This window comes from Heterodontus francisci, chromosome 3 (genome assembly GCF_036365525.1).
Source record: "Heterodontus francisci isolate sHetFra1 chromosome 3, sHetFra1.hap1, whole genome shotgun sequence".
Taxonomy (NCBI): Eukaryota; Metazoa; Chordata; class Chondrichthyes; order Heterodontiformes; family Heterodontidae; genus Heterodontus; species Heterodontus francisci.
In genome coordinates, this window is record NC_090373.1 from 118,643,282 (window position 1) to 118,659,377 (window position 16,096).

Below are 16,096 nucleotides of genomic sequence, written 5' to 3' on the forward strand. Positions count from 1 at the left end.
GCATTAGGTCCCTTTTCTGTAAATGCCTTTTTCAGAAGATGGACAGCTCTTTCTTTGCCTTTACCAACTCACAAGACAGCACACTTCCGACACACCATACTGGCCACTTTGGTGCCCCTTGTATGCCTATGAAATGGTTGTGGATTCAACCAATTTCTATGAAATTAAGTGATTTCATCAAACATTATTGCTAAAGCTTTTAAAATGAGCTAAATATTTTAAAGTTGCACAATATTTTGATTTAATTTACAGCATATGCATTTATTATGTTGGAGTTGAAGTTAAGGCTCCATTTTATTTTAAGTTGTTTTAACACTTCTCCTATGTTGGTTCTCCTCAAGCACTCACCATACCTGATGAGGAAATTGGGGAGGCAGCCTACTCCCTGACTTCTTTCATTCAACTTTAAAATCAGCTAATCAGTTCTTCGTAAGCCTTAAATTAAACTCTATAGTCTTAATATATCCCTCCTCTATATTGTATTGTTCCAGAGCAACATAACAATGAAAAGAAGTTTGAAAGCATTTAATAATGCAGAAAGAATTTTAATCTTTGGTTTGTGGTTACTTGCCCCAAATCACATGACCTTTGCCTTAAACAAACCATGCTGTATTCCACATATTGTACTAACTCCTTCATACATTGTTCCTTTGTGTCTTGTTAGTGACAAGCACAGCCAAGTAGAAGTACTCTATATAGTAGTAGAGTTACACTGATTGAAGTTGAGGCCTGAAGGCTCATTATTCTCTAGAAACCACAAATATGGCAATAAAACAAACTTAGCAAAGCTTAAGGAGAATACCAAAGTTAAATAGTAAAATGATCATTGCAACTGGGAAGCAATTCATTTGAAATACAAAGTGTATCTCTATAGCATTCCACCATGGATGCCATAAATAAGATCTGTAATAAAGCATGAATGGATAGATTGGCTGGTGGCTTATGTGTTGGTTATGGGAAGGAAAGTATTCAATTACATCACTAAAAGCTTCAACGCCAAACGATACAGGGAAGATTTGTAGAGATATGGATAGAATATTATATAATGGTCCTATAGAGAGATGAAGAGAGGTGAATGAAAACTGCTGAAGATAATAAAATGTGCAATAGAGGCCCTACTGCAATATCACAGTTTCCTCAATGCTGCCATTAATATTCACTGTTTGGGCAAGACCATTAAAAATGATCAAAACACAGTCACAAAGAAAAAATATTACATCCTTTTATGTTAAATTGGCTATTGGTGAAAATATGCTTATGATGACTTGATATATGCTGGCTGCGTAGGAGGCCTCACTGGTGCTGCAGGGCCTTGCAAAATTTATTTTATAGGATTTTTCCTTTCTTAGGACATTAATTTTCGGCAATATACAACATTTATGTTGAATTTGAGAACTCAATAAATAACAAAAAGATTGAAGAACAGTGATCTTTGGAATAACTGATCAGATCTAAACCTCTTGCATTGCCTAATGAAATAAAATTGCCTGCATAGGTCAAATAACTGTATTTCAGTTGCTTTACTGACTATTCAATATTTTAGGACCTCCTGGGCCAAAAGGTGATAAAGGTGATCAAGGACTGGATGGATTTCCTGGACCCACTGGATTATCTGGAAAGAGAGGTAAATCTAATAAAGAGTACTGTGCAGAAAAAAAATGATATTGAAGAGTGAATCTTCTTTAGATGAACAGGCAAGCCCTTTATCAGCTGAGCAAGATTACTGAAGTTCCAAAAGCAAGACACCATAATGTAGTTTAAAGGAGGAGGATTGCCTTACAAACAAGAAATACTAAAATCTGACAATCCATATTTAGTTGATGTCAAATAGATAATGTGACATTAAACTCTAAAAGCAGAGTTCTTCCACAAAAATGCTCTTAAGTTATTATTTATCGTTTACTTGTAAATTGCCCGTGGCATTTCTCCTATTCAGTTGAATATAATGTTTTACAAACATTTTGCAGTGCAATTTAAATGGAGATGAAATTTTGCAAAGGAAGCTTACGAAAGGAGTCTTGATGTAAGCTTGCAATGGAAGAATATTAAAAGAATAACAAAGAATAAAAGAATGAGAGATGAAGGGACTAAATTGGATAGCCCCGAAAACGGGCAGAGGGATCGCTATGCACAATTATCCCATGCCCATTCATTACAATATAGACTTTGTGCTGCCTGCTTATACGAATGATTTCAGTCACCAGCCAACGACAACCATGCTGGTGATGGACTGCACGCAGCAGTGTTGGGGGTGGGGGGCGGGCGGGTGTGGGGAAACTCAATATCGTGAGCTTTAAGCACCACTTAAAGCCAGTCTGTACTGTTTAAAGCTAGCCTGCAACTCTTTAAGGCGAAGTGCATTATGGCTGGAGCAGTTGCTGGGAGACATACAGGAAGTGAATTTGATCTGGAAAAGATTGAAGAATGGTGCAAAGTGGGAGAAAGCGAGCTTCAAGGTTTCAGAATGCTGCATTGGAGGCCTTGGTGGAGGAGGTGGAAAGGAGGAGAGAGGTCCTGAATCCACAAGGGCCAAGAGGCCCTCCAGCCACACGCTCAGAAGGCAGTGGGGACAGATAGTCATGGAGCTCAATGCCTGGAGTAAAGTCCTGAGGAACTGGATGCAGCGCCGCAAGATGTTCAATGACCTTACCTGAGTGACCAACATCAGTGAATGCACCTTCAAATGCCATATCCTACCAACTGTACTACTAGGCTTAGACACTGCTCAATTCACCACATTGCCGTTACTCATCTACCAACAATCTCTGTCAATCAGAACTCATACCTGACATTCATATGATCCACTGCACCCTCAAACACTTGGTACTGCTGCAAGCCTCGCATACTCGTCTTACAGCTTTTACACACCATTTCACCACATCAGCCAAACAAATAGCATAACACCAACCAATACACTTCCCTCTCTCCCATAGGATAAGGTGGCGCACAACTGGAGACAATAGGAGCTAACCGGTGGGGGAAGGTATGTGCCTGCATGTCCTAACCCCCTAAAAAGGAGACAGTGCTGGCCATTATGGGGATGGCCATTGCTGAGGCCAGGACCTGCAGTCTGAAACCACCAAAGATGACACTATACTCATACCTAGTCCTCCTCCTTACATCCCACCTACTGTTCATTACACACTCCCTTCTGACTTACAAGCTGCAGATTCTGTAAAAATGTGCCCCTTGCCTCAACCCTACCCTTGTGCCTTTCTCCTTTCAGATACCAAAGAAGTGCAACCAGGCCAAGCAAGGGAGGAATAGAAAGGAGACAGTGATAATGAGGACACACCATCACTTGAATTTCACACCTGCAACCATCAGCTCAGATACTAACATTGTGTGTACTTTAGAGGACAGCTTAGAGGCAGGATTTGCACATAGTGAGACACTGGGCACATGTGGCCTGTAGCCAGGGCAGGAGGCAAGGATAGCACAGGAGCCAGCTTGCCGGAGGGTGAGGTCACACACAAGTGATATTGCAGAAGACTGCCAGCTTGCCGGAGGGTGAGGTCACACACAAGTGATATTGCAGAAGACTCAGATGAGGAGTTGGTAGATTACAGAAGAAGGGGACAGATGTTCTCAGGGAAATGTGGAGGTTGTTTAGGGAGCACTTGCTGCGAGAACTGGATAGGTTTGTCTCGATGAGGCAGGGAAGGGATGGTAGGGTGAAGGAACCTTGGATGACAAGAGATGTGGAACAGCTAGTCAAGAGGAAGAAGGAAGCTTACTTAAGGTTGAGGAAGCAAGGATCAGACAGGGCTCTAGAGGGTTACAAGGTAGCCAGGAAGGAACTGAAGAATGGACTTAGGAGAGCTAGAAGGGGACATGAAAAAGTCTTGGCGGGTAGGATTAAGGAATATCCCAAGGCGTTCTACACTTATGTGAGGAACAAGAGGATGGCCAGAGTGAGGGTAGGGCCGATCAGGGATAGTGGAGGGAACTTGTGCCTGGAATCGGAGGAGGTAGGGGAGGTCCTAAATGAATACTTTGCTTCAATTTTCACTAGTGAGAGGAACCTGGTCGTTTGTGAGGACAGCATGGAACAGGCTGATATGCTCGAACAGGTTGAGGTTAAGAGGGAGGATGTGCTGGAAATTTTGAATGATATGAGGACAGATAAGTCCCGGGGCCAGACGGGATATACCCAAGGATATTACAGGAAGCGAGGGAAGAGATTTCTGCGCCTTTGGCGATGATCTTTGCGTCTTCACTGTCCACTGGAGTAGTACTGGATGATTGGAGGGTGTCAAATGTTGTTCCCTTGTTCAAGAAAGGGAATAGGGATAACCCTGGGAATTATAGACCAGTCAGTCTTACATCGGTAGTGGGCAAATTATTGGAGAGGATTCTGAGAGACAGGATTTATGATTACTTGGAAAAGCATGGTTTGATTAGAGACAGTCAGCATGGCTTTGTGAGGGACAGATCATGCCTCACAAGCCTTATTGAATTCTTTGAAGATGTGACAAAACACATTGATGAAGGAAGAGCAGTGGATGTGGTGTATATGGATTTTAGCAAGGCATTTGATAAGGTTCCCCATGGTAGGCTCATTCAGAAAGTAAGGAGGCATGGGATACAGGGAAAGTTGGCTGTCTGGATACAAAATTGGCTGGCCCATAGAAGTCAGAGGGTGGTAGTAGATGGTAAGTAATCAGCATGGAGCTCGGTGACCAGTGGTGTTCCACAAGGATCTGTTCTGGGACCTCTGATCTTTGTGATTTTTATAAATGACTTGGATGAGGAAGTGGAAGGCTGGGTTAGCAAGTTTGCTGATGACACGAAGGTTGCTGGAGTTGTGGATAGTGTTCTAGGTTGCAACGGGACATTGACAGGATGCAGAACTGGGCTGAGAAGTGGCAGATGGAGTTCAACCTGGAAAAGTGTGAAGTGATCCATTTTGGAAGGTCGAATTTGAATGCGGAATACAGGCTTAAAGACAGGATTCTTGGTAGTGTGGAGGAACAGAGGGGGATCTTGGGGTCCATGTCCATAGATCGCTCAAAGTTGCCACCCAAGTTGATAGGGTTGTTAAGAAGGCGTATGGTGTGTTGGCTTTCATTAACAGAGGGATTGAGTTTAAGAGCCGCGAGGTTATGCTGCAGCTCTATAAGGCCCTGGTTCGACCACACTTGGAATATTGTGTTCAGTTCTGGTCACCTCATTATAGGAAGGATGTGGAAGCTTTAGAGAGGGTGCAGAGGAGATTTACCAGGATGCTGCCTGGACTGGAGGGCATGTCCTACGAAGAAAGATTGAGGGAGCTAGGGCTTTTCTCATTGGAGCGAAGAAGGATGAGAGGTGACTTGATAGAGGGGTACAAGATGATGAGAGGCATAGATCGAGTGGATAGTCAGAGACCTTTTCCCAGGGTGGAAAGGGCTATCACCAGGGGGCATAATTTTAAGGTGATTGGAGGAAGGTTTCGGGGAGATGTCAGAGGTAGGTTCTTTACACAGAGAGTGGTGGGTGCGTGGAATGCGCTGCCAGCGATGGTAGTAGAAGCAGATACATTAGGGACATTTAAGCGACTCTTGGATAGGTACATGGATGATAGTAGAATGAAGGGTAGGTAGTTAGTTTGATCTTAGAGTAGGTTAAATGTTCGGCACAACATAGTGGGCCGAAGGACCTGTACTGTGCTGTACTGTTCTATGTTCTATGTTCTAAGGCTGATGGGTATACACTATGAAATGCTTGGTGTATTGACGGTCCTTCCTGAAAGCCTGCGGTCAATGTCAAGAGCAACAGCAACAGCTTGGCACAGCCCACCTTTGTAGCATGAACATGGTGGCCAACTCTGTTCACACACTTGTAGATCCAACCATGATGCAGCGTTTGATGGCCAGTGGCGTTGTCATGATTTTCTTTGTGTTATCTTAAGCAACCTGGATTCCAGTTCCTTCAAGATCTCTAAAAAGTTTTATTAACAGCTAAACGAGTACATACAATACACAACAAACTATATACAGAAACTTTGCCCAGAGTATTGCTGTGCAGAGTGACTATGGGGCTTCTAGTCACATGACTACATCCTGGTACTTAGCTCATTAACATACTGAGTTCTTAAAGGGACATCACTCTTAAAGCAATCATGCAACATCCCCTGTTGTTCCAAAGATAAGTCTCATACACTACAAGTAAAAACACATAAAATTAGATATCAAAATTAGTTATACAGGGATAAAGGTTATAAAATTTACAAGAACGAAGACAGGGATTGTGAAATTTATGAGTGCAGAAGCTTAAGAATCCATATATTGTTTTGGTAGTTTGACAACTCTTCCAGATCTTGTTATGGTATAACCTTCTGGCGATGTGGATTTCACCCTTGGCTGTCCTTGACTTGCAGATGTGTTGTCAATGTGTTGGTTGTTGTCCTGTTGTTCCGTCACATCCTCATCGAGGAGTGTGCTCTTTTGAGTCCACTGTGCGCAATCTTAATTGGCTTTGGCTCCTCCTCCGTTAGACGTTGTAACCTCGTAAGACCTAGGCTTGCGCCATCTTCGTTCTCCCTTGTTTCTCGAGCAGTGTCTCCTGCATGTCAGAGAATTTGGACAGATGATGGTTTGGCAGAATTGGTCTCACTTGTCTGCCAAACATGATCTCTGCTGGTGATGATAAGACCATATCTATAGGTGTAGCTCTGAGGTGTAACAAGACAACACAAAAATCTTGTTTCGTTGTCCTTCACTTCAGAATAAGCGATTTAACTGCGTGAACCATTCACTTGGCAAGACCATTAGATCTAGGATAATGTGATGAGGACGTCATATGGTTTACGTCCCATTTGGCACACGTATCCCTGAAAGGTCTGCTGGTATACTGACCCATTGTCAGAAATAATTTCTTCCGATGCACTGAACAGACTGAGTAGGGCACTCAATTAGTTGAATTTTAGTGGCTCGCTGCTGTTCATGGCAGCGAGCTTGAAAAAGTGTGCAGCGCACGCATGAGGCTCATTAGCATGGAGGGGGTGGAATACCTGCCCCCAAAGACATAAAGAAGGTAGTCGGTCCGTCCCTGGCAACAGCGTCTGGACCCACTACGCAGGTGCTAGCGCCATTTTTAAAGGGATTCGGGCCCTTCAGTTTTATTTGCATTTTGAAAGGTCCCATTTTTCTTTAAACTGCATAAAAATTTTAACTTAACTTTGAATCCCCTCTCCCACCCCAGCCCCCACTGAGTCCTCATTTAATAAATTGACATATCCCCCCCAAAAAACATCTGTTGATATGCTGAACATCCACCCCTAACTTCAGCACCTTTGACTCTCATGCCTTCCCATCATCCCCATAACCAATAGGAGTAGTTCTCCTCGCTCCCCCGCCTCTCTGCCCTGCGAATTTCACTCCTCCCCCCATCCCACCAGTGTCACGCCTCGGATCTCCAAATGGAGATCCAAACGCACGGGAGTTCCGGCCACCGGCCGGAATATCGGCATGGGACGGCTGTCGCTACCAGGTAAGTGTTTATTCATTTATTTTAATTTCATTAGCATATGCAGATTAAGGCTCCGCCGCCGAGTGGTGGGGGGAGGGGCGCCCCAAGGCCTCGCCGCCACCAGTAAAATGCAGCGGAGCCTTCCTGGTGTCGAGGCCGTGGCGGGCCTCTCCCAGACGGATTTTATGGGGCCCCCCGCCACGACCCCTGACATCGGATGGCTGATAAAATTCAGCCCAATGTGTTGCAACGACCGCGCTTGAAGTGTCTTTTATCTGTCTGATAATTGGAAGTTTGGAAGAATAATCGATGATTAAGCTAAAGCCGTCTCCATTCAGGGTAAATAAAGCAGTGTCGATTTTGGACCAAGAGACTGACAGAATCTTGTGAGAGTGTAGAAGTTCTTTGTGTTGTGGCTGGTGGCTCTGGCATGCCTCAAACATCCTCACTCACTTTTCGATGTCACTGTTGATAACCAGTGTCTTCACTAAGTGTCACTGTAGTCGATGTGGTGCACTCGTCAGTGGTTTGCGCCAGATCATTTCCAGTGGTTTGTGGTCAGTTTCCATTCTACAATAGTGGTAGCATTCATTGCAGTACAAGCAGCAGCCACCCAACGTCTGAGTGTTGCATTGGGAACTCAGACTGCCTTCATCCAAGGTCATCTTGATGCCTTGTAAGCTCAGACTGCTGTCATTATGGCTGTGGAATACAGTGTATGGCAAAAAAAGGGGCTGTCTATGTTGCTTCCTCCTTTCCTCTTCCTCCATCATACGCATGCTGCTCATGAGCGCGTGTGTTTGCACTGGATTCATGGGCCATATCGTCAGCAGAGAGCCCTTGTCACCCAGTAGCCACCTTTGGTTTGTTGTGGTGGCTCAAATGCAGCTGGCACAGTGGACTGTCATAGAATGAAGACATCATGATGGTGCCAGGTTACTGGGCATTAACCTGCATGATTGACTGCCTATGGCCCCACACCATATGGAGTGGAATCCCTTTCAGTTGCGTTATTGGGCAGAGTTGGCATGTGGCGCCTGCAGTGATATGTATGTGGTCAGTGGCACATTGCACCATGGGGAAGCCTGCAATCCTAACAAATTGATGTGCTCTCTCCACCTGCTGGTCTCTGGAAAGAGAGAATGAAATGTATTCAGCTCTCACTGAACAGAGAGCATCAGTAGCTTCATTATGCAACAGTGGATGGCAATCTGTGAGATGTTGCAAATATCTCCAGCTCCAGCCTGAAAGGAGCCAGATGCATAAAAGTTTAGAGCCACAGTCACTTCACGTCCACTATTAATGCGTCCCTTGCCCTGCCCAGTTGTGGCTTCAGCAGGTGGCAGATTTCAGTGAGGGTATTCCAAGGGGAATGATTACCACTGCATCTATGCTTGGGAGCAACCGATTTGTACATAAACTTTGAAGTCACCAAAAAGTCCCTCAGCACCTGGCACACTATTCTCTATTGACTCTTGCAACATAAAACTACTATCAAAAGTACAAAACACTTATAGAATTGTAACAACAGCCAGAAAAAATCAACCAGCAACTATCTTGCGAATAGTTGATAATTTCTTTAAATAGTTCTGGTAGAGGGGCCTTCCAGCTGCTGAATGCATGTTCAGGTTAAGAGAGGGCATTAGCTGGAGTGCTGAGCTCCAAATTGGCAGCATCAGCATCAAATCAGCATTGAATGCTGATTGATGCCATGATACTGCCTGCACTGTGTACTTCTGGCAACTATTCACTGCGTATGCGCGATCATTCTCACCAGTATGGCATCTGGCATGATTCATCCTACGAGTGTACTTGAAACCCAGATGCCATTTTGGAACTCTGAGGGCACTCACAGCACCCAAAAAAATAAGCACTAATGATTCTAATTTCTCGCCTGAAATGTTGTAATGCAAGCTTTATCAAGTCCTGAGTAAGGAACGTAATTAAGTGGAGATGAAATAGGGAAATATGGCAGCAGGGTATATATGAGGTTCAAGACTGAAGTGGAGTTTGAGGAGAAGGCATGTGAAGAAAAAAAGCAGTGGCAAAGTTTCAGCGGTAGGTTTGTTTTTGTGGTTTGTTCAGTTGAGCTACATTAGAGAGGGAAGCGCTAGGTTGTGTTCGGTGCTGGAGAAGTAGCAGGTTGTAGCTGCTAAAGCAAAAGAGTTGACTGACAATAAAGGCAGAAAACAGGGAACTTGGCAATAGGGAGCCTGGAATGGAAACATGGCAGTATGGAGTACAGGCAAGCTGAGTAAAGAGAAGTACAAAACATTTGGGATCAGGGATAAGTGGCCAGGCTAAAATAAAACAGAGCAGACAAGGATGCAGTCTACGGGCAAAGGAAGAGTATCAATAAGTAGTGTAAACTGTCAAGAAAACGGTATGCAAAATAAGGAATATTAATTCATCAGTTGGAAATTTACATTAAATTTTAATGGAAAAATCCTGCAGTTAACTTTTTAAAAAACTAGCATCCAAGATGGCCACTGCAATTTGCATCTGAAACGCCTCCAACAAGAAACAGAGATCTGAGGAGCGTAGACCCAGAACAATGGCTTGCTCTAAGTGATTGAATTATCTATGATTGCTTCATTAGCACGACACTCAAGGCAATCCTAACACTTTGACTTAGGAGCAAATCCTTCTAAGTTTAAATATTGGCATCTTAGGACCTGAGGAGCCAATTCCGAACCTTGAATCATTAGACGGTTCCAGACAGTACCCTGAGGCAGTCATGTGACTATCTGTCCATCTCTGTGAAAGTTGGGAGTTTCCTTGAACAAAGAGTCAAGCTAGTAACTCAGACTGTGCAGCAGCAGAAAGGCTGTGTGCCTCCCTCTCTCTCTCTCGCCAGATAACACCACAAGTTTGAAAACCATCTGCGACTATGGACCCTCCAAGCCTACAGATTTCTACAGGCAGAAACCAGGGGAAGAGAGCCACCTACAAGTCTACCTCCATGAAAGCCCTGAACCAAGCAGTCCACTGACAAAGTGCACTTTGACCAGCCGAAGAATTCAGGAATACAACTTCGTTTGGAAGACCACCGAATCATCTAACCTCACAGACTGTGTATTTAATTTTCATTTACTCTGGATTCTAATCCAACCCAAAATCTACTTTTCACTCTGTAATCTATTTGTGTGTATGTGATTCTCATGTAAATCTGTGCGTGAATGCATAGCCTTTTTGTTTTGTTAGATTGACTTTAGATTATTAAGTATAATAAATTCACCTCTTTCTTGTTTAAACTCGAGAAAACCTGCTGATTGGTTCTTTCACAGTCACATTAAAGATAAAAGGTAAGACACTCACTGAGGTGGTAAGTACAACCACTGTTAAAAAAGGAATAAACCCTGTTGCGGTCAAGTAAGAGGAAGGGCAAGAGGGGAGCCTGTGACCCTCCTCCTCACCTGGCCATAACAAAAGAGTAAGTTTTCAAATGCCGTCAGATTTTATAGCTCTGAAGCAGACAGCATTAGTGGTCAGCTGGGGGGGTGTAAAATCGCGTGGGTGGTATTAGGACGGACCTCCAATGCCATCATGCAGGGTCTGCATTTTACCAGCAGTGGATGGCAAGTTGAGTGAGAATGGCACATGCTTTTTCAAAACCAGCAATTGAGAGCTTGTTTCGATTGTTGAAGACCCAATTAAATGGCATTCTACCTGCAGGTTCAAATTTTATGAGGATTGCACGGGGACCACGGGGCGTCGGAACCCCAGCAGATATTTAAGGGCAGCAACAGGGTGGCAGCTGAGGTCATTGTTGCATTCGGCAGCTGTAGGGTCAGGGAGTTTGTCTTCACAGGAAGGCTGCTGCAGTGGGGCCAGAACACTTAGTGTGGAAGAGAGAGAGTTGAGGAACCAGGGATCTGGGGCCGAGCTTCCATCGTGCCATCAAGTTCCTGGCACGGAGGTCAATAGAGAAGAGGCTGAGAGGGATTGGAGTGGGCAGTGTTGAGGAAGTAACCGGCAGAGTGTCCCTTCAGACCGGCAGTTCCCAAGTGCCATGGGGGGGCGGGGGGCGGGGGGGGTGGTGTTGGGGGTTCCTCCAGCAAAGAAGAGAACCTGAGAGGGAGGGCAGTCCAGGCACTATGATCCGGTCAGCAGTATTGTCATGACCACCTGCAGGGGCAACCTCGGGATGGGGAAGCAGCAAAATCAGTGACCCCTTTGGTCTCTCCCAATGGCAGATCCACACTGCCGGCTGGATGTTGTAATGTAGTGCAGTGGTGACTTCACCTTGAAGAAACCGTACCTTTAAGAGATCAGGTTACTGATGCAACTGATGGCATCATCAGACTTATATAAGGAGGAGAGACCATTTTGTGAGACTCACTTAGCACATGGTAATCTATGTGTAGGGGCAGAAGGTGTTGGTATGGCTCTTAATGAATACTTTGCATCTGTCTTCACAAAAGAGGGGGACGATGCAGATATTGTAGTTAAGGAGGAGGAGTGTGAAGTATTGGATGTGATAAACATAGGGAGAGAGGAAGTATTAATGGGATTAGCATCCTTGAAAGTTGATAAATCACCAGGACCAGATGAAATGTACCCTAAGCTGTTAAAAGAAGCAAGAGAGGAAATAGCAGAAGATCTGACCATAATTTTCCGGTCCTCACTGGATACAGGTGTGGTGCCGGAGGATTGGAGAACTGTTAACGTTGTACCTCTGTTTAAAAAGGGAGTGAGGAATTGACTGAATGATTACAGGCCAGTCAGTCTAACCTCAGTAGTGGGCAAATTATTGGAATCTATTCTGAGAGACAGGATAAACTGTCACTTAGAAAGGTATAGGTTAATCATGGATAGTCATCAGGGATTTGTTAAGGGAAGATCTTGTTTGACCAACTTGATTGAATTTTTTGAAGTGACAAGGAAGATAGATGAGGGTAGTGCAGTTGATGTGGCCTACATGGATTTTAGCAAGGCTTTTGAAAAGGTCGCAAATGGCAAACTGGTTAAAAAAATAAAATCCCATGGAATCCAAGGAAATGCAGCAAGGTGGATACAAAATTGGCTCAGTGGCAGGGAATAAAGGGTAATTGTTGACGGCTGTTTTAGCGACTGGAGAGCTGTTTCCAGTGGTGTTCTCAGGGCTCAGTACTGGGTCCCCTTCTTTTTGTAGTGTATATTAACGATATGGACATAAATATAGGGGGAATGATCAAGAAGTTTGCAGACGACACAAAGATTAGCTGAGTGGTCGATAGCAAGGAAGATAGCTGTAGGCTGCAGGAAGATATTGGTGGTCTGGTCAGATGGGCAGAAAAGTGGCAAATGGAATTCAACTTGAAGAAGTGTGAGGTGAAGCATTTGGGGAGGTCAAACAAGGCAAAGGAATACACAATTAATGGGAAAATACTGAGAAGTGTAGAGGAAGTGAGGGACCTTGGAGTTAATGTCCACAGATCCCTGAAGGTAGCAGGGCAGGTTGACAAGGTGGTTAAGAAGGCATATGGAATCCTTTCCTTTATTAGCCAAGGTATAGAATATAAGAGCAGGGAGGTTATGCTGGAACTGTGTAAATCATTGGTTAGGCCACAACTTGAGTACTGTGTGCAGTTCTGGTCATCTCATTACAGAAAGAATGTAATTGCACTAGAGAGGGTACAGAGGAGATTTATGAGGATGTTGCCAGGACTGGAAAAATGCAGCTATGAGGAAATATTGGATAGGCTGGAGTTGTTCTCCTTGGAACAGAGAAGGCTGAGAGGAGATCTGATTGAAATGTACAAAATTTTGAGGGGCCTGGATCGAATGGAGGTCTATTCACCTCAGCAGAGAGGTCAGTGACGAGGGGACATAGATTTAAAGTGATTGGTAGAAAAATTAGAGGGGAGATGCGGAAAAAATTTCTCACCCAGAGGGTGGGGGGTGGGGGGGGGTCTGGAACTCACTGCCTGAAAGGGTAGTTGAGGCAGAGACCCTCAACTCATTCAAAAGAAGTCTGAATATGCACTTCAAGTGCCGTAAACTGCGGGGCGATGGAACAAATGCTGGAAGGTGGGATTCGAATAGGTGGATTGTTTTTCAGCCGGCACAGGCATGATGGGCCAAGTGGCCTCTTTCTATGCCTTAAACTTTCTTTGATTCTATGGCTTTACAGAGGGCAGACACATACCAGTGAGGAAAGACCTGCACCTGAAATCATGCAATCTAGATAGGTAAGACAATAAATATTGTTTGTGTTGAACCCAAATATAAGGTCTGCAGTCATCATTTAAAGAAGACTGCACAACACTACAGATGTCTTCTGAGCCTGCTGCACAATTGGTCACAGGCTGGTCGGCAGGATAATCTGCAGCTGCTGCAGAGGTAGTCACAGGTTGGTGGGCAGGAGGCTGCGTTCTGGTACTGGCAGCCCTTTAAAAATTATGCCAGCAAATCTGACCGCATCTGCTGACGATGCGGCTGCTATCTCAGTCCCTGCCGTTGGCCGGTGGATGTTCGGCCACCCCCCTGCCGGCCGTTAATTGGCTGACCGGCAGGAGATTGATCCAAGAACGGGGATTGGAGTGGGAGTGCCAGCACCACCCACTTCCGATCCTGCCTTCTCCTACCCACTGGGTCACATAAAATTCTGGCCAAAGAGAGTCAGTAAAATTCACAAGTATTAAAATTATTTTAAATGGAACTGAAGAAACGTGCAGTTTGTTTTCTAGAACACAGAAGCAGAGGCTGCTGAAAATGTTCTGAGATTTAGAGGTGGGAAGCAGGAGGAGGTAAGGTGTTGGGGAGGATATAGCTCGGTGGTGCAATTATGCTGAATACATTTGTTAGGTTTGTTAAAATCATTCTCGACAACCTATTGGTACTTGACTCCGAACCACCTGAGTGAAATCTTTCAGTGTGAAGGCCTGAAACCTTCAATACAATATAGAAGTCAAGCATAGTGCATTTGTTTCATTATGATGTTTTACGTCAAAGATCTGATAAATTCTAACAGATTGGAGAGGTTGGTGAAAGTGTTGGAGTTCACCCGCTGAGAACCTCTACTGCTGATCCTGCCCCAGTAGGCAAGGGAAATGGGATCTTCTTGGGTTGCTAGATATGTTGCTACTTACAGTTTTTGACAGCATCTAGAAAGTCCCAAAGCAGTGGCCATTGCTGCAGTAATTTCTTACTCAGCTGTTAGTTCAAGGCACCCAAATAAGAGGCATCCTGCGCCGGGGGAAATCGGGCCTAGAGTAAATATGGGTAGGTTTAGGTTAGATTAAGCAAAGCACACTTCAAACATGCTCCCTCTAACTTGCGTCTAGGCACAATTGAGGGCAGTGGGAAGGCGGGAGAGTTGCGGAAGGAAAGAAAAGTAACTTTGTCCCTATTTATTTTGTGCCACTTTTGTAGTCTCTTTATCACAGCATTCAAAATAGGAGATAATTTTTATATTCCTCTTTGTAATTTTATCTCCTTTTAATTGTGTTGCTAGAAATACAGTACTCATCAGGCATTGTATTTTTCTGTTTTAGGTTTACCTGGTCTGACAGGACTGCCTGGACCAGCTGGCCTCAAAGGGGATCCAGGAGATCGTGGACTCCCCGGATTTTCTGTCAAGGGACAAAAAGGATCATGGGGTATGTTATTACCTACCCATACCCACAGCTGCATTATCACGTAGCACGTTACTGTTCTGATTCATTTCACCATGGTGTTGAAGCCCTCTTCAAACATTTCCTATGTGATGAAATTCCAAATACAGCTGGCTTTCCAAAAGATGCTAACTGGAGTCAAGCACTATACATAAGAAAAGGAAGAATGAGAAAATAATTCACCCTGTCAGCTACATTCCATTCAGAATCCATATATAATTATTCCATAATGGATCACCCCCCCCCCACCCCCCCCCAAACACCATATCATTTTTGATTATTTACTTTAAGGAAAAAGTTCTTTTCCTCATCTCCTTTGAAAAGAAAACAAGCATTGCTAGTAATATGTTGATAACGCCCAATCCTCTCCTTCTGAAAAGAGAAAATTGACTCAAATACCTTCTCTGGGAGTCCAGTCCTCATTTCCAGTCCCCTGTTGGGGAAGAAAGTTTTTAATAGTCCCATAAGCTTTCTCAAGGCTGTGGATTTTGTATTTTTGTTGTTTAGTGCTGTGCTTATTGTTCATTAAATGGCTTAGTTTTTTGTCATTTGTACCTTTTGTTAATTTGAAGACCTGTATTATATCGAGTCACCATCCTCTTTTCTCCTGCAAAAACAAGCTTAGGCATTTCGTCATCTTGCCGAAACTTCTCAGAACCATCAACTAAGAATAAGTTAACTCACCCCTGCTTATGTTGATTATTTAGCAAGGATTAGAAGGTGCAAAGTTCATCCAAATTATAGTAATAATTAATCACTTTTGGCCTCTGGAAAGCAAAATACAAATATGCCTGTAGTCTCTTTGAAAGTGATCAAGTTGTCAACTGCAATGAATGCCCCACCAGGGAGGAAGAACATGACACATTTTGGCAGGCTTTGTTTGACTTAGAGGCATGAGAACTGCACCAGGACGCTATTTCCAAACAGTAAAAAGATTTGTTGTATATCAGAAACTGCATGTACGAACAAGTTTTGCTTCAAAAGTAGTTTCATTTTACCTACGGAACCTGAGTATTTGCATGAAGCATGAGTGAAAAGTAATGGCC

At 44.0% G+C, this 16,096-nt stretch overlaps 1 protein-coding gene across 2 annotated transcripts in view; it reads left to right on the plus strand.

Moving 5' to 3' along the window:
• The window catches only part of scara5 (scavenger receptor class A, member 5 (putative)), a 314,240-nt gene that overhangs the window by 244,318 nt on the left and 53,826 nt on the right, over window positions 1-16,096 (plus strand). For both annotated transcript variants that reach the window (XM_068025691.1, XM_068025686.1), the window contains exons 5-6: window positions 1,544-1,624; window positions 14,931-15,035. In XM_068025691.1, coding sequence (XP_067881792.1) covers window positions 1,544-1,624; window positions 14,931-15,035 — 186 coding nt within the window. The remainder of the gene's footprint in view (window positions 1-1,543; window positions 1,625-14,930; window positions 15,036-16,096) is intronic.